General features: G+C 41.3%; 1 protein-coding gene across 1 annotated transcript in view; it reads left to right on the plus strand.

Annotated features, from left to right (window-relative positions):
* The window catches only part of rph3aa (rabphilin 3A homolog (mouse), a), a 40,009-nt gene that overhangs the window by 12,256 nt on the left and 8,461 nt on the right, over positions 1-19,292 (plus strand). The window contains exons 2-8 of the mRNA XM_075455528.1: positions 7,305-7,433; positions 7,577-7,706; positions 9,552-9,635; positions 14,486-14,648; positions 17,279-17,461; positions 17,556-17,783; positions 17,938-18,017. Of these exons, the coding sequence (XP_075311643.1) occupies positions 7,318-7,433; positions 7,577-7,706; positions 9,552-9,635; positions 14,486-14,648; positions 17,279-17,461; positions 17,556-17,783; positions 17,938-18,017 (984 nt within the window). The 5' untranslated portion in view covers positions 7,305-7,317. The remainder of the gene's footprint in view (positions 1-7,304; positions 7,434-7,576; positions 7,707-9,551; positions 9,636-14,485; positions 14,649-17,278; positions 17,462-17,555; positions 17,784-17,937; positions 18,018-19,292) is intronic.

Below are 19,292 nucleotides of genomic sequence, written 5' to 3' on the forward strand. Positions count from 1 at the left end.
TTGAAAGTATGCCACGAAGAATTAAGGCAGTTCTGAAGGCAAAATGGGGTCCAACCTTTTACAAGCAAGGTGCTCCTAATAAAGTGGCCGGTGAGTGTATATAGATAAATGTGTGTGTTTGCGTAATGGGCATCTTCCATTCTGACCCCCACCTCGCCCTGAACACCTCAAGGCGTACACTCACACTCACACTTGAAGACGTCCGTCCGTCAGATTGCCACATTGTCCACAGTGACAGCAACCCCTGACAGTTCCATGCTTCAGGGACATGGCATTTTTCAGGGAGATGAAGGGGAAAATGATGAGAGGTATGGAGGCTGCTCAGCCGTTAAGTAACGTTTTCTCACTGAGCAGCCATTAGCAGGTCAAGTAGCTGTTTTTCTGGATCTTTCACTCAGAATGAAATATATAAACTCTGAACTTTGATCTGAATTTTCTTCCACACTTACTCCTAAAAATCAGCGATCAGACATCAAGCTGGTTGAAGCAGAGGCGAGAAGTTGCTTTCCTCTCAACAATGTTCATGTCAACATATAATGAGTGCGTCTCTCTGCAGTGAAAATGTCTCCAGGCTTTCACATTGCTGACCAGACATTAATCACACATTACTGCTAACAGCTTACTTTCCACAGTCAGCAGTCAGCCTCGATTAACACCCTGTTTTCAAGCACAAGCAAACAGCGCCTCTGCACATGGACACCACCAGCAGATGTTCAGGAATTTAATGCCCACAAGCACTTCTCGCTGTAGTAGTAGGTGTGGCAGCGCTGAAATAAATCAGACGTTGTAAAGACAGTACCCTCCCCAGCTGTAGCACACTGACAGTTTAATGGGCATCAAAATCCAAGCAGAATAATGCATGGAACTGTTTGTATTGTTTTGTGTTGGGAGAGCGACTCAGTCATTGATTTATTCTCTAACCCACTTTTGTTTGCATGAACAAATAACAATTTGTACAATTCATTTTGGAGTTTCTTTTATAATTCATCTTGCACTGTCACTAAAGCAGTTTGAGCTCACATTAAGCATGTTTACATGACAGTAGATTTTTTTTTTTATCGTGTTAGTATGACCAAAATCAGACTTAAAATGCGTGTAATCGTATTCGTTCAACCATAGTCATACAAAATCCCTTTGGGATCAAATCACAGTTAACTGTATGCGCTCAGCTAGACTCAAATGGGTCTCAGTGCACTCGACATGCTCCAAAGCTCCATCTTTTTCCATCCTTTTGTAAAAACAGTAAAGTGTACATGTCTGTCATTTCAGCGGAATTCCCAAAAAAGTTACTTCAATTCATATATGTTTATAGCTAAATCAAAAGGGACTATGTCTCATTTCCAGACTGTCGCTCTGCTCTAATGAAATCCTGATTTTAGAACCGCAGCCTCATCTGACAAAATCACCATCAAAGTAACTTAAAGACAAAGTCTCTGCAGTGAATTCTACAGTCTTGACTGTAGATGATTAAGGACACAAAAATGTGAAAACATTCAAGACAAGAGGACAGCCAGCTGATTCAACTAAACAATTAAGTTTACGAAGAGGTCGCTGCTTTCATTAATGAAGACAAAACAGGAAGCGTCACTGGAGCGTGATGTGCCTTAATGGACTCTGCAGGATGTGGGTACATAAAATACGATGAGGTAGCAGAGCAGCTATTTCAGCTCCATTTGGAACCAGCAGGACTAACAGATATACTCTTAATACTTTAATCAATTCTTGATTCTTGCATAGTTTAAAATGACTGCAAAGGTAGCTTCTTTCCAGCTTTGTGGACTCTGTGCTGGAGGAAAAAACAGCTAGTAACACTAGTAAAACAGTGTGTAATTAATGGAACAGGATTATTGTGGAGGCTGTCAGATTATCTAACTGAAAACATGTAGATGCTTAATTTTTATCCTGCTGCAGGATTTGGGACAGGGATGTCCACATCCGGTCCTCGAGGGCCACCGTCCTTCAGCTTTTAGATGTTTCCCTGCTTCAACACACCTGATTCAGAAGAAATTAATCTCTTCAAAATATTGTGAAGTTCTGCACAAGCCTTGTAATGATGCATTGATCTGAATTAGGTGTGTTGAAGCAGGGAAACATCTAAAAGCTGCGGGACAGCGGTTGAGGACCGGATGTGGACATCCCTAACTTAAGAGGTACTCGAGTGTGTTGATACAATAAGTTCACTACTGTGTGGGATTTGTTATGTTCTCTTCATCTTTTATTCAATTCAACTTTGAAATGACCCATTACATCCAGGTTTAACCACTTTCCCATCCACACCTCTAAAAACTACCTGAAGCAGAACCAGGGTGAACACAACAAACACACGAGTTGTTTGATCCCCTGTACGGGAGCCCCTGTACGGGAGCCCCTGTACGGGAGCCCCTGTACGGGAGCCCCTGTACGGGAGCCCCTGTACGGGAGCCCTGAGAGACAAGTAAAGAAAAAAAATTGACTTTTTTTTCTCCTCACGTCAGGGGCCCTGAAAGATAAGCAGTGAAAAGTTTAAAAGTTAAAATGTTTATTTTTTCATATCGGTCACAGTGAAGAAATGAAATACATAAAAAATAATACGGTGAAACTATGGTGTAATTATTAGTGTTATTATTATTAGTGTAGACACAAACATAAAACATGTTTACATCGGGCTTTAGGGGCTTATGAAGTCAGACAGTTTGTCCAATTTAGAAGAGCTGAGTGCTGCTGTGCCAGTTATACGAGATGCACTGATCCTCTTTTCCTGCCTGTTTTTTTTTTTTTTTATAACCCTGAAATAAATATGTTCTCAGAAAATGGAATTTCGTACCAGAATGTTTTAATAGCTGCGCTGGTCCACAGCTTACAAAGAAAAATGTAAAATGACCTTTTCTTTCATAACATGTCTTCCTTTCAATATTGTAACAAACCTGCATTTTGTACTATAATCCTGTCACCAAACAATTATTAGATGTCAAAAAATGCTTATAAGGTGGTAGAATGACATGGACAGTGGCCTTACAGCACAGACTGTCCTACAAGAGAACTGAGTTTGAGCCCCAAATTACACAAAATTTTCCAATAACTTTTCACTGGTTAACTTTGTTGTCAGTCACAGTTGGGAAAGATTTGGCATAAAGAGCCATGGTAGTTAGGTGGAAATATTAATAATCACTTGATTGCTGTTAGGGTTTGTTATGTCATGTTCACGTGGTTTATTAATCCATTTATCCTTTGGCTTTTAGTTTCCCTGTTGTTTTCACTGTTGTTATCTGTCTATCATCATTGCTTTGGTTGAGTTTTTCTTAAAGCCTTGGTTCGGTCTCTGTTCTGTGTTTTGGTTCAGTTCTGTCTGAGTTCTCTTTATTCTTTGTGTATTCTGTTTTCTATTTTTCAGTCTGTTTGTACTTCTCAATCATCAGTTCTTCCATTTGTCCTTGGGAAAGCAACTGAACCCCCATTTGGCCCCGGGTATGCTCATGTTCATCTGTGATAGAAGAGAAAGAGTGCACTGTATGTAGGATATATATGAGCTGTGTGAGTATCTGTGTGAATGATGTGTATGAGACACACTGTAAAACACTTTTTAAAACCCGGACAAGGTTAAAAAGACATTATGTGAGTGTGGACTATTTACCATTTAACACGTGTTCATTTTCAGGAGGTCGAAAACCAACTCCTGACTGCAAAGCAAAAGGCAGTCAGGGGTGACATCCCAAAATTAGACTGAGGCGGCGACCTTTGTGAATAAGCCCCAGTATCCCCTCTGACACTAACTGGGTCTGAAACCAGCTGATACTGAGGAACACAGCAAATTCCTCCTTTAAGGTCAGACATTAAAGAAACACACGTGAAAACAGTCATGGCTGCATATGACAGTTGTCATGTTTCCCCTTAGCTTAACACAGCCCTACTTTAACGCATCTGTTTCCCTCCGCAGCATAAAGATGCAACAAACCTTCACCTTTAAATCCAACAGGGCAAAATAACACGCTTTTTATCCTGATGTCACTGAGACTTTGAAGTTCTCTTACGCAGGCAGAATACCTTTGTAATATTTCATATATTTGGCATTATATCTTGTGCTTTTTGTTTGTGTTCCCTCATCATCTTGTTTGTCAAACCAAAAGCTCAGTTTCTGATGTATGTAATTTCTACCAAAACATTTGCACCAGCAGTTGCTCTCCATTACTGCAAGCAATAGGTTTGCTTGAGAAAGCAGAAAAAAGCAGGACACTTCCTGCAGGAAGTCTCATGATTTAATCTTGGATATATTTGTTATTGATAGGGTCTCAGATAGGGCTTCACGTCCAAGGATGAAATCAGTAGACCAAAAGATAAATGTCTTGAGCTTGTGTATCAAATGGAATCAGCATTTCAGTCTGATAAACATCACCATCGATCACACAGCAATAACTGTAAGCAATATCAGGCAAATAAAATCAAACAAGCAAAATGTGTTTTTATAAAAAAGACATATCGACATACAGTATAAACCAATCAGTTGTTAGATCAGTTGAAAGTATGAACACATTATGAAATGAGGTCCTGGCCTCATGTGTAAAAGGCACCTCATTCATTCCACATAGGAGTGTCCTAACTGAAAGAAACACTAAAAACCCCACAAACCACATAGATATAATTAGTGGATGTTCCGTGTCTCCCGCTGTGTGTCTTGCAGATGTTTTATCTCACTATGTGTCTCCTTGTGGTCATTTTGTATCTCTTCATGGTTATTTTATGGTGTTTATATCAGTCATCTTTGCATCTCCTTGTGGTTATGTTCCATTTCTCTAACACCATTTTGTTTCTTCATTTTACATCTTTTCTTTATGTCTCTTTTATGTCTCATTTTGGCTCTTTGAGGGATATATATTATATTTCTGGGGTAAGACTTGGGGCCCCTGATCTGTCCATGGTGTTGAGCCATGCGTTCCTCATCATGTTCTCAAGTGTTGGCTTCGTAATCTGCAGCTGCCTCGATTTTGTGAGGCTGTCATTTCGGATTTTATTGCTGACAGAAATCTATGTACAGTACAGGGCATCAGGCCAGGCTCATCTCAAGAGAGCCTAATGTCACAGGAAGCCACAAAATTACTAACACAGACACATTTGAGGAAAAACCAAAGCATGCCCTCAGCCAACAGACAGACTGCAGCTGATTTGCCCTGGCAAGAAAATTGAGTTATGCTCTGTAAGTGATTTCAAACCTCAAAGTCAGTTACGTTTGAAATTTTCCAGCCAGCCAGAAGCATTTGCAAAACTTGTGTCAAGTCCTCTTTTGATCAGCTAAACATATGTCTAAAAATCAAACACTTGAAAACCCAGTGGGGGAAAAACTGTACACTTTCGTTTCTCCCTTAACTCTTCTTTGCCCATTTAATACAGAGCCATAGTTCAGGCTCACAGCTCAGCAAATCTATGACAGGAGTCATGTTATGACTCCTGTGAAGATGTGAAGATGTGAAAACCTTTAGCTTAAAAATACCTGCTTCAGAGTTACTGACCTGGCTGAATCCATTTAAATCAGTGTTCGGTGGACAGTTTTTCTTGTTTCTGTGAAAGACATCTTCAGAATAGAGAGGGTTAATACGTTACATAATGAGTCAGCACCAGGAACTAATGCAAGTTGATTAAAGTGGGTCCTGCCCATCAAAATGCATCACATGATTTTGCAATGAAGTAGTGACACATTATATCTATAATTACTATTACCCAGAGTTCAAATCGGTCCTTATTATATACTATTGTATTTTGTAAATAAATAACTTCATGTGTGACACCATGCTGCAGAGGACTTTGATAATCAGTTCAATTTAAGATAACTTAAATTGAACTGATAAAGAAACATCGAGCCACGTGCTCCCCCATAGAACTGCATTATCTGCATTTACGGTAGGTATACCTCAGGTAACGTTTGGAAAGAAACAAATCACGTGGCTGTTGATCCAAATACACGCTGTCAAGCTCATTTGTGAAAAACAAAAAAAGTATATGTATTTGCTCATTTCTTAAAATGACAAACAGAAAACAGAGTTTTCTCATCACCCTGTTCTTGCTCTGAAAGCATTATATTCTGCTATATTGTTATTATCACTGAACACTTAACTTAACACTTATCAGTCTTTTGGGTCATTTTCAACTTGCAATAAACAAACATTTCAACAGCCTAACTGAAGATCAAAGGCACAGACAGATAAGTTACAGCCGGCCATGTTTAAGTTTATATACCTAAATATATCTGTCCTTAACATGTCAACCCTTCACTAAAACCCTCCTGACTTCATTGTTGGATTTAGGCAATAGTATTACTTGGTTATGGTATGAAAACTATCATGATTAGGTGTAAAACATTTACGTATTGTTTTTCATAATGCAAGCATTACAATCAAGTACGTCATTTTATTTGTTGCCTTGGTTACATGTAAACCCAACACATCACGATGAGACGTTACCACTTCCTGGTTGGGGTTAGAAATAACACCCCGCCATTTTTATCCTTCACTTTCACCACCGCAGGTCACACATTCTTTCAATGTATACGTTGGCCGTATCTGCCTGCATGAACAAACGCCACATGGGCACATTTTGAGGAGGACAGTAGCAACAAATACCATTGTATTACCATTGCTCAATGGAGTGGTCGAATCCAAACAAGGATTTTTTTCCTAAGCCAAGCGTTTAGGCATCATGTTGCCTAAACCCAAGCCTGAATTTTCTTTCTAAACAGAACAAAGAGATCAGATCACATCACCCCAGTTCTCAAGTCTTTACATTGGCTCCCGGTCAGATACAGAATAGCTTTTAAAGTTCTGCTACTCGTCTACAAATCACGGAATGGTTTAGGTCCAGAATACATGAATGACATGCTAGTAGAGTATAAACCCAGTAGAGCTCTGAGATCTGCTGACTCAGGTCAGATAGTGGAGCCCAGAGTTCAAACTAGACCCGGTGAAGCAGCTTTTAGCTGTTATGCTGCACACAACTGGAACAAAGAACCGAAATCAGCCCCAACTGTAAGCACTTTTAAATCCAGGTTAAAAACATTTCTCTTTCTCTTTGTTGTGTTTTAATTTTTATTCTATTTTTTTATTCTCTTTAAATTGCTTGTTTTTATGCTGCTTTATGCTGTTCTTTTAAATGCCTTGTCTTTATGTAAAGCACATTGAGTTGCCTGTGGTATATAAATAAAGATGCCTAGCCTTCTAAAAGGACAACAAGAACATAAAACTCTCATCATTTTCTTTTATAACGTTTTAGCCATTTGTCTGACCTGTACTCTTGCTTTGTGTGCCACTTACAGTTTGTGTCTACTTGTCTTGGTTCAGCAGAACTTGGTGGACGATGAATACGTCTGGTGCCACCTCAGGGGAGGAGCTCACCAATGAGGAGAAGGAGATCATTAACAGCGTGCTGGCTCGTGCCGCCATGATTGAGGCCATGGAGCAGGAGAGGATTGGGTAAGATTGAAAACTGTTGTCTTATTTGCTCTACATCCTAGCATCCAACCATGCATCCATGTTCACTGAGTCAAGTGATTTTTGGTGTAAGTCTGTGCCAAGTTTGTGTCTATGTGCCTGTGATTCTTGGCATTTGCTTGCAGGCGTCTCTCCAGTCGCCTGGATAATATCAAGAAGACAGCGTGTGGCGACGGACTGTCTCGTTGTCTGCTGTGCGGGGGATCCTTTGGACCACAGGGGGTCACAGCTGTCCTCTGTGTGCAGTGTAAAAAAGTAGGTTTATCATTTTTGATAGAGCAAAATCACTACAACAGCAGAGATGTACCTAAAGGATGGAGGCCCTTTTTGTTTTTGTTTACGGCTCCTGATGTCATGATTTGTTGAGGTTCTGTTAGGTTTCTTGGTTTTGTTAAGTTGCTTCTTTTCTGTTTTCAGTTCTTATTTACTTTAGTTCCTTCTTCTGCATTTAAGTACGCTTCATTTATGTTTAATAATGTAAAAGTTTTTTTCTGTCCTGCACCTTTGCTGACCTCCAGTTTTATCTTGTTAAAACTTCTTCCATTGTTCATCTCAGTTAGTTTTACTTCCCCCGCCTGTTTCTTACATCTGTTCAGTTTTTCCACTTGTTTATCTTATAGCAAGTCAGCCACTTTGTTGTGCTGTTCAGATTTTCAGCTGAAACCCAGTTCTCATTTAACATATGGAGATGTGCGAAGTTGAAGTCATGTGTCGGTAGGTTTGGACGTCATATTGTATTCTCACTTGCTCTGAAGTTGTCTTTTGTATGTGCAGACCCTGAATTCCAACTTCAGGATAGTGCTTCTACTTTCAAAGTGTTGGAAAAGCCACTAAAATCATATTTCGGTCCATTTCTAATCCTCATTCCTAATATGTTAAACATATCTGTCACATCTTTATATGTACTTTCTCATAAAATCTAGTAAACATGACTCAGTATAATAAACAATTTGCTGAATGTTTTTAGTTGTATTATAATTTGTTTACATTATTAAATTAGGGATCAGATTTCAGGACAGTATCAGCTTGTTAATTAGCAGATTTTGCATTTAGTGGTGAGATTCAGTCAGTCTCTGTAAGGTTAACCATCTTTATCCCTTTTTCCTTTGACCATTTTAAGCTGCAAAAAGCTAAATCTAACCAGGCAACAATGGTACTTCTTATACAGAAGAAATGTTTCATCACAAGATGGCACTAAATTCTCAATACACAACACGCAGTGACATATCCTCATATTCTCTATCATGCAGAACATTTCTGTCATGTGGCGCAAAAAAAGTAGTGTACAGAAGATGGACATCAGATGGGTCCAAAAAGACCATCATGCACCACACTCTGGAGTTAAACATAGCATACTAATGCTAGCTACAGCGAGCTGGTGAATGTTTGCTCTTCAGTATTTAGATTTTCTTAAACATGATGAATACCTGATGAGAAAATTACACTCCTCTGATGCTTCAGCTATTAAGTGACGACACTCTTTTTCTGTCTGAGCTGCAGCACTTGAAAAATTATTAGTGAAATATGTCCAAGTTTCAGGAAGCTTCAGTTTATTGTCTGTTACCCAACCTGCTTCTTTTTTTTTTTAAAGACTACTTAGAATGGATCTGATCTCTTATCCAGAACTATGTTTTCCGAACCCTCTTCTGACCACTTGGATTACCTGAGGACCCTTTAGAGCTGCTTCAACTGCTGCACCTTGAGCTCACACACTAAAACTATTTCCCAAAGTCTGATTTATCATATTGAACTACAGAATCTGTCATTTTACTTTGGATTTTTTTACAATCAAACAACAGTTTTATGATATTTGGAGAAACTCTGTACTTTTTCCTATTTTCCCCGTCTTTCTGTGCAGACCAAAGAGCTTTTCTCTGGCAATAAGCAGCCAATGGACCATGTGTTAACATGCTCTGACTCACACTGTGTAGTTCCAGGTCTTATGCGAGGCAATCTGTTTCTTATTGCTGTCAAAAACAGTGTACGGGTTAATGCCTTCTGAACTGTAAAAATATATGTGCTCCGTGCACCTGCTGTCAACGACTAAATCTGTGTAGACTGTGTGTGTGGTTCTTACTGTCTGTGTTTCCCTTTCCGCAGCACATGTGTAGCAAATGTGGGATTTGTATGAACAGTAGAACGTTGGCTGTGTGGCTGTGCCGGATCTGCAACGAGCAGCAAGAGGTGAGCAGAAGAAATGAGCAGTTTTGGTCATGTGACCAATTTATGGCATTAATTAAAGACTATGCCACCAGAAGCCCAGCTTTTTTTATTTTTTATAATAAGATGAATTTTCTGGCTTTTATATTATTTTTTTTTATCACAGAAATGCATTTAACTGCCCACTGGCCTGGAAATTGATCTTGATTGTTACCCCTCAAATAACCAAAATGAGGAACAAGCTTTAAGTTATTTCAACCCTGATTCGAACAAGAACAAAAAGATACGGAGGATAATGCAGTCTACTTTCTGATTTTCTTTATAATACTGTTACACAATTCCTGTTATGATGATGGTGTGTGTTTGAGGTCCATGCCCCAGGACGGCCTGACTCTTTAAATAAATGCCCTCTCCTGTCAGTCATAAAACCTAATCTGTAACCCTGCAAATATAAAATTGGTCATGTGTTTGCTTCATGAAATGAAGGAATGAAGGAAGACTTTTTTAACAGTGAAATCAAGGATTCATCAGACAGTAAGTTTATCACAAGATGGTTCACCCAAATAAGCTCACAACTGTTCAGTTACTGGCAACTCGACGCAGTTTTTAAAGACTGTAATCAAAGAATTATTAAAGCTTCAACAAAGTGAAACCTTGTGAATTATTTCCTCAACACTACTGCTAAATTATATGGCCGACAGATTCAATTAAATTCAACTCAGTTTGATTTATAAAGCGCCAAATCACAACATATCTAGTCCAATTATTGTCCAATGACAATCCAGTTTATTGTAATGCAATTATAATCCAATGAAATTCAATGCAGTGACTTCCAAATTAGTTTAATTTATACATAAAGAGCCAATTAAAAAATAAGTTTCCTCGCTAAGGAATCCAACAGATTTCACTGAGACTTCTCTTCAATCCAATCCCCCGTCCTGAGCATGCACGAGGCGACTGTGGAGAGAAAAAACTCCCTTTTAACAGGAAAGCTCCATCAGAACCAGAACCAGGAAGGGCGGCCATCTGCCTCGACCAGCTGGGGGTTGTGAGGCCTATAGCAGCAGAACTATAGGATGTTTCAGGGTCATCTGAATCATCAGGGCCGGGTGAGGAGGCGCCGAAAGCGGTGTGAGAGAAGACGGAAGAGGGGCAAGAGAGCCGGTGTCCGTGCTAGGCTGATGGCTAATGCTAGGCGACCGGCTCTCCCATCCATCCTGCTCTCTAACGTCCGCTCACTTGAAAATAAACTGGACTACATCAAACTACAATGGACTACTAAACGGAAACACTAGGGACTGCTGTGTGTATGTTTTCACAGAAACATGGCTCAGCGACCGCGTCCCGGAGGCGGCCATTCAACTAGACGGACTAGCCTCGCATCGAGCCGACAGAGACGCGCTGTGCGGTAAGACACGAGGCGGGGGACTGTGTGTTTACATCAACACGGACTGGTGCAACAACTCTGTCCTAGTGTTCAAGTCCTGTTCATCGCTGGTGGAATACGCGGTCGTGAGATGTAGACCATTCTACTTACCGAGAGAGATCTCCTCCCTGCACATTGTAGCTGTGTACATTCCTCCCAGCGCTAACGCTAAGGAAGCGCTAACCGCACTGTACGGGGCCATCAGTGATCTCCAAAACAAACATCCAGAAGGACTGCTTATTGTCGCCGGAGACTTCAATCATGCTAATCTAAAAACAATGCTTCCAAAATTCTACCAACATGTGGATTTTGCAACGAGAGGAGCGAACACGCTGGATCTTGTTTACACCACCATACCCGGTGCATATCGTGCCGAGCCCCGCCCCCACCTGGGATATTCTGACCACATCTCCGTCAAGCTGATCCCAGCATACAGACCGCTGGTCAGACGCTCCAGACCAGTCAACAAACAGGTAAAGACCTGGCCGGAAGGAGCCATCTCTACCCTCCAGGACTGTTTTGAGTGCACTGACTGGCAAATGTTTAGGGAAGCAGCAACCACCAACGGCTCCACTGACCTAGAGGAGTACACGGCTTCAGTCACTGTTTTCATCAGTAAGTGCATTGATAACGTCACGGTCATCAAATCCATCACCACGCGCTCTAACCAGAAGCCATGGATGACTGCTGAGGTGCGTGCACTGCTGAGAGCCAGAGACACAGCATTCAGAACAGGAGAAAAGGAGGCCCTGAGCAGAGCGCGGGCAACACTGGCCCAGGCTATCAGGGATGCAAAGCGAGCGCATGCCCAGAAAATCCACGGCCACTTCAGAGACAGTGGAGACACACGGCAGCTGTGGCAGGGGATCCAAACCATCACTAACTTCAGGACCACAACACCGGCCTGTGACAGTGATGCCTCCCTGCCCGATGCGCTGAACGTCTTCTACAGTCGTTTTGATGCAGAGAATGATGTGGTGGCAAGGAAGAACACCCCCCCTCCTGGCGAACAAGTGCTATGCCTGACCACAGCTGAAGTGAGAAAGACTCTGCAAAGAGTCAACCCACATAAGGCTGCTGGCCCAGACAACATTCCCGGGAGTGTGCTCAGGGGATGTGCAGACCAACTGGCAGATGTCTTCACGGACATCTTCCAACATCTCCCTGAGCAGTGCCATCGTCCCATCGTGCTTCAAAACCACCACCATCGTCCCTGTGCCCAAGAAGTCGCCTGTGTCATGCCTCAATGATCACCGCCCCATCGCACTCACCCCTACCATCATGAAGTGCTTTGAGAGGCTGATCCTGAAGCACATCAAGAACCATCTGCCTCCCACCCTAGACCCCCTGCAGTTCGCGTACCGAGCCAACCGCTCCACCGACGACGCCATCGACACCGCCCTCCACCTAGCACTCACCCACCTGGACAAAAAAGACACTTACGTCAGAATGCTGTTCATAGACTTCAGTTCAGCATTCAACACTATCATCCCACAGCACCTGATTAGGAAGCTGAGCTTGCTTGGCCTGAACACTACCCTCTGCAACTGGATCCTGGACTTTCTTACGGAGAGACCCCAGTCAGTCCGGATCGGAAACAACACCTCCAGCACCACCACACTGAGCACAGGGGCACCTCAAGGCTGCGTGCTCAGTCCACTGCTGTTCACACTCCTAACCCACGACTGCACAGCACTACACGACTCGAACCACATAATCAAGTTCGCTGACGATACGACCGTGGTGGGTCTCATCGAAAAGAACGACGAGTCATCATACAGGGAGGAGGTGGAAAAGCTGATCACCTGGTGCAAAGCCAACAACCTGTCTCTGAATGTGGACAAAACTAAAGAGATGGTTGTTGATTTCCGCAGAGCACAGAGGGACCACGAGCCTCTGCACATCGAAGGCTCCCCGGTGGAGATTGTGGAGAACACCAAATTCCTTGGTGTCCATCTGGCGGAGAACTTCTCCTGGTCCCTCAACACCGGCTCCACCGTAAAGAAGGCTCAGCAGCGTCTCCACTTCCTGAGAAGGCTGAAGAGAGCCCACCTCCCTCCCACCATTCTCACCACCTTCTACAGAGGGACCATAGAGAGCCTCCTGGGTAGCTGCATCACTGCCTGGTTCGGTAACTGCACTCAACTGGACCACAAAAACCTTCAGCGTGTGGTGAGGACGGCTGAAAAGATCATTGGAGCCACTCTCCCCTCCGTCTCAGACATCTACACCACACGCTGCATCCGCAAGTCAACCAGGATTCTTAAAGACCCCACACACCCCTCACATAGACTTTTCTCACCCCTCCCATCTGGCAGAAGGTACTGCAGCATACGGTCTGTCACCACCAGACTACAAAACAGCTTCTTCCCCCAGGACTCCTCAACGCTCAGAGACTGATCTGATCACCTCTGTTGTCCCAGCTGTTCTTTATTGTTGCTGTTTGTTGCACTGAAAAACTTCTCGAGAAACGTTATTTCATTGCACTGTATACTGTGTATATGGCTGGAATGACAGTAAACCCTCTTGAATCTTGAATCAGAGCCATCCCTAACTATAAGCTTTATCAAAAAGGAAAGTTTTAAGCCTCATCTTAACGGAAGAGAGGAGTAGTCTGCTTCCTTAACCCAAATTGGCAGCTGGTTCCACAGAGAGGGGCCTGATGACTGAAGGCTCTGCTTTGAAAACATATCAAATGTTGAATATGAGAGATATTACTATTTCATTGAAGAATATCAACTCAGCTTGGATTTGATGACAGGAGAAATCTTCAAATAGTTGAGACAGGTCCATGTTTCCCACTGTGCAGCATCTCCTATAATTTTAACAACATCTGTAAACATCTGGGAACTGAGGAGACCTTTGGGAGAGGAATGTTGTCCCATTTGTGTCTGATATAGGATTGCAGCTGCTCAGCAGTCTTGAGTCTTCTTTGTAATATTTTGCATTTCATGAAGCAAATGTTTTCAGTTAATAAAATTGACCTTCCCTGTTTTCCCTCTCCACTCCACAGATTAGCTTCCATCAACACACATTTTTGTTTTACAGCTTGTAAATATTCTGCTGATGTGATTTGGTCTCAGTTATTTTATAAAAAAAGTGACAGTGCACTAATAGCGCAGCACCAAAGGCCAAAGATGGATAGTCAGTGTCTACCCTGCCAAGACTTAGAAAAATATTTGTTTAAAAAGAAGACACACTCGGCTGCGACCATAGTTATTAGATTTTTTTCAACCCTCTTTGCCCAGCTTTGTTTTTGTAACTCCAGTGTGTAGCAACAGAGCTCCAAGCTCTAAAATCTAAGCCTCATTTTGTCCTCTTTGGAAAATAGGTCAGGAATTTGGGGCCACGTGAGTTTGCTGATGTTTGTAGAGCTGGGTTCACAATGAGTAATCAATTTCCACTGCCATCCAGCCGACACAAGTGAATTCACTGCTTTCTCCTGCAGGTACAAAAACGTTCTGGAGCTTGGTTCTTTAAGGGAAGAGAACAGCATGGTCTGCCTGCCCCGCTGCCTCTGTCCAGACCTCAACAGTCCACCACAGAGAACGGCTCTGATCCGGGAGGCTGCAGTGGATCTCAGGAACCCAGAACAGATAATCAGGGACATGGTAACTCTCACAAAATTCAAATGTGCGCATTTATCTACAAATTTGCCATTTGAGGTCTGATAGATATGACTCCAACAACAGCTGATTATGAGATGTCTTTATCATTTCAACATATTCAAAATCTTATTTAAAATATTTAAATGGGGGTTGGTCTGTGGAGTAGTGGGTACAGCAGATGCCCCATGTACAGAAGCTAGTCCTTGTGCAGCTGGCCCCGGTTCGAATCCCGCATCGGACGGCCCTTTGCTGCATGTTATTCCCCTCTCTCTGCCCCTTGCTTCCTGTCTCTCTTCACTGTCCTATGATAAAGGCATAACATTTTTTTTTTTTTTAAATATTTAAATGGTGGAAAAACTTTTTGAGATACATAATCTTGATGGGGTCATGCATACAACCCCAAATCAAGAAAAGTTGGCACAATACATAGAAATTGCTTATAAAAATAGAAACATGGGGATTTTTCCTTTTCTTGCGACAGTAATATTTTATTGCAGACAGCATGATCCCAAAATATTTCATATATAGTCTCGTCAGCTTAATTTCATTGTTAAAATGCAGCATTTTTTTCATTTCAGGCCTGCAAATATTCCAAAAAAGTTAGATTGTAAAGTTTTTACCGCTCTGCAATATTGAAGACGTAAAGTGCAAAGACGTCTTAAGACGTCTAAACAGGTTGGGATTGTTATTGTCACATTTTTCCTTTTCAAAGTTCTCCAACATTCTGTATTGGGGACAGGTCAGGACTGCAGGCAGGCCAGGCCAGTACCCGTACCCTCTTCTTCCTCAGCCATGCCTTTAGAATGTGGTTTTACATTGTCTTGTTGGAAAATGCATGGACGTCCCTGGAAAAGATGTGTTCTTGAAGGCAGCATATGTTGCTGTAAAATCTCAGTGAAATTTTCTGCATTAATGCTGCCATCACAGAAGTGGAAATGAGCTTTGCCAAGGGGGCACTGACACAACCCCATACCATCCCAGAGCGTGGCTGCAGGGACTGGTTTCTGAAAACAGTCTGGATGCTCCTTTTGCTCTTTGGTCCGGAGCACACGGCGTCCATTTTTTCCAACAAAGATCTGGAATACTGATCGGTCTGACCACAATACATGTTTCCACCATGTGATGGTCCATCCCAGATGCCTCCAAACCCAGAGAAGTGGACGCCGCCTCTGGACGAGGTTGACATCAGGCTTCTTTTCTGCACAGTAAAGTTTGTTAATTGAACTCTGTATTGTAGTGTTAATGGGTAATTGTTTCCCACAGTAATCCCTTGTCCATGTGGTTCTATCAGCTATTGATGAAGGACGGTTCTTGATGCAGCACCGTCTGAGGGATCAGAGATCACGGATGTCCAGGCTTGCTCCCTTGTCCTTTACAAACTGAAATTCCTCCAGATTCCTTCAATGCTTTTATGAAATTCTGCACTGTAGAGGGAGAAATACACAAATCTTTCTTTGAGGAACATTTGTGGACAAACTGGAGATTCTCTGCCCAGCTCATTATTATTGGTCAGCTCCACTACTTACCCTAAATTCCTCTGATTCCAATTTTTTTATTGTGTTGCAGGTCTAAAATGTCAAAATTGACATTTATTAACAAATGAAATGAAGTTAATGAAAAACAACAAATCTAAACATGAAAAGTCTGCAAAGAAACATTTTCTTTAGAAATTGCCTTATTCATACTATCCCAGCCTTTTCTGATTTGATGTCATAGTATTCTTTCTTCTTTTCAATCAAGTTGAATTTTTACATAGTTTCATGTTGCATACTCAATGAAGAGATGAAAGATTTGAGCACTATGATTAAAAACAGCTTTCAAGTACAAGAGGTGCTGTTTTTTTCCCTCATTTGCACATACAAACATTTCTAAGCAACAGTCAGACACGGCTTCATAGTGCGGGGCCACTAGTGACCACCACTAGGCACCGACTCCAAAACTTTCCTGGTTTCAACTGACCTCATTCAACAAGTGTTGATCTTTTTTATTTTTCTCACATGTGATTATGATGTCATTACCTAGATTCACTTAATCTAATCAATAATTAAATAATAGTTTGTCTGATATTAGACCCAAATATATCTATATTCAAAGAGTTTTCAAGTTTCACTCCTCAGACCTGCTTTCTTGTCCAAATACGATCACTTTAGTGATGGTCAAACGCCAAATTCAGGGCTTGAAATGACAAGTTTGCCAACCAATGGCTGATATCACAATGGCTGTGTTCACTTCTTATACGCAATCTACAAAAAAACAGAAGATAAGGAGGCCCTGCCTTTCTGAACAACCCAATCATCTGTGATTAGCCAGCTCAAGACCTGAGCAGGCACTGTCAATCATTTATAATCATTCGGAGGAACAGAGGAATTTGAAATAAGTCATGACGTTTCTTTATAGATTTCAAATATTATTTGTGGTAATTTAGCATCTTTGTGTTTGTTTTGGGTCTCTTTGACATAATTTTCCATGTTTTTGGGCTCATTTAATTGGTATTCCATGAAGAATTGTTATTGGCCTCCTGTGCCAATGCCCAGTGCCCATTAGTAATCCATCTATTGAAGAAGAAAATCCGGTGTGGTAGCATTTGTACAGACAATGGTGGCAGCAGTGATAATCTTATTATGTCTCTTCAGAGCTCAGAGCTGCACCACAGCGGCAGTCCTGTGGATCAGAACAATGGGAGCAGACAGCAAGAACAACAGCTGACAGCTGTAATGAGAGTCACTCTAGTCAGACAGCTGTAATGAATAGAGAAAGACATGTGTTGGCTTCCAAATCACCTCCAGCCAGCACACAACAGGCGAAACCCCCCTCAGGTAAAGTCACACTGCTCCTTCTAAGAATAAACCCAATGCTCCATTCAAAATCCGTTTAGAAAGAGACACTTCAGATGTTTAGTAATGTCTGCAGGTCCTGCTGTAAATATGGAGAACAAACATTTGGAGAAGGTGGAGGTGGTGCCCCGTCCAACCGTGGAGGAAAAAAGACAACCTGTTGTCTCCAGCACGGTTTCATCTCACAATCCTGCAGCCAAACTTACTCCACCTGTTAATCCACCTGCCAAAAACAGCTCTTCTCCAAAACCCCAGCCAGATCCAGCAGAGGATGAGGACAATGAATACGATTCAGATGATGCCAGTAAGGCCGATTATTCCTGTGAAATAAAAACTTTCAATTTTAGTTTTTTTTACTTGTAATAATGCAATATATTTTATTCTAGGATTTAAATTTGATTTCATAATCCATCCCCTCTCTAGATGTCAAATGTGTGCCTGTGTTTTTATTCTTGCAGCCACACTGGGATCTCTGGAGTTCAGCTTACTTTATGAACAGGAGAACCATGCCCTACATTGCTGTATCATCAAAGCTAAGGTAAACAGAAACACTCATACAGGAAGAAGCAAACGTGACCAGATGAACTCATAAAAGACAGTCTCCAAAGATAAAACAAGACATCAATGGGATAAGATGATTGTATAATGACACACATAGCAATACAAGGCAAAATGAGACAGGATGGAATAATGTAAGTTAAGACAAAAAAGATGAGAGGAAAAGACTAAACCAGAGAAGACTAAAGACGACAACAAAAGAACAGAACTGACCAGACAAGTTGAGACAAGAGGGGCAAAAAAGACCATTCGAGACAAAACAGAAACGAAGAAAATGTGAGAGGACTAGATTCCAACACACAACAAAACTGGACAAATACACGATCAAAGAAAACATGACATGGCCAGATGGATCAAGACGAGATGAAATAGGAAAATAAAATGTGTAGCAAGACAAGACAAACAAGACAAGACGGACTAATGTTAGATGTCACAAGAATAAACATGATTGAAATGTATTGCTCGATAGAACAAAGAACACAAGGTAGCACTGGAGAAAATAAGACAAGATGAGTGTAATATAAGATGAGAGAGTGTGAGACCAAAAGACAAGTACAAGACCTGCAAAGACAACATAAAGTAAGACAAACAAACAAGAGATTAGATGAGACAGAGCACGACAAAGGCAATATGTAATGAAAAAATAAGTAAAGTAAAGAGTGATAAGTGAAGACAAAACAAGACAGAAAAGTCACAACAAATCTTTAAGAAAAAATTTGACAAGATATGCTGAAACAAGATGAGACAAGATAAGAAAGGAAGAGAGATTGTAAGACAGAGCAAAACAAGTACAAGACAAATGAGCAAAGAGGAAGTGAGAAGAGATAAAGGAGAAAAGATGAAGGACAAAATAATACAGATGGGCATGACAAAAAAAGGCCATAAAGGAAGACAAGACAAAAAGAGAAAAAAAAGATGAGGAAATAAGACACCATGGAACAAGACAAGAAGAGATAGCAAGACTGGATGAAAGATAAAGTAGTACAAGATGGGCAAGGTGAGATGGACAAAAGGACAAACAAAACAGGATGAGACAAGAAAAAAAGTGAAGGATGAAACGGGACAAGATAGAAAATAGACAAATTGAGTAAAGACAAAAGACAACTAAGACAAAACAAGGTGGTATGATATTAGAAACAAGAAAACTACATAGAAAGACGGGATAAAAGACAAAACTGTAAAAATGGAGCAATTGGAAGTGACACAAAAATGGAAAACCATAAAAGTTGGAAAATGATAAGACTGGACAATAATG

The sequence above is a fragment of the Odontesthes bonariensis genome, chromosome 22 (assembly GCF_027942865.1).
Source record: "Odontesthes bonariensis isolate fOdoBon6 chromosome 22, fOdoBon6.hap1, whole genome shotgun sequence".
Lineage (NCBI taxonomy): Eukaryota > Metazoa > Chordata > Actinopteri > Atheriniformes > Atherinopsidae > Odontesthes > Odontesthes bonariensis.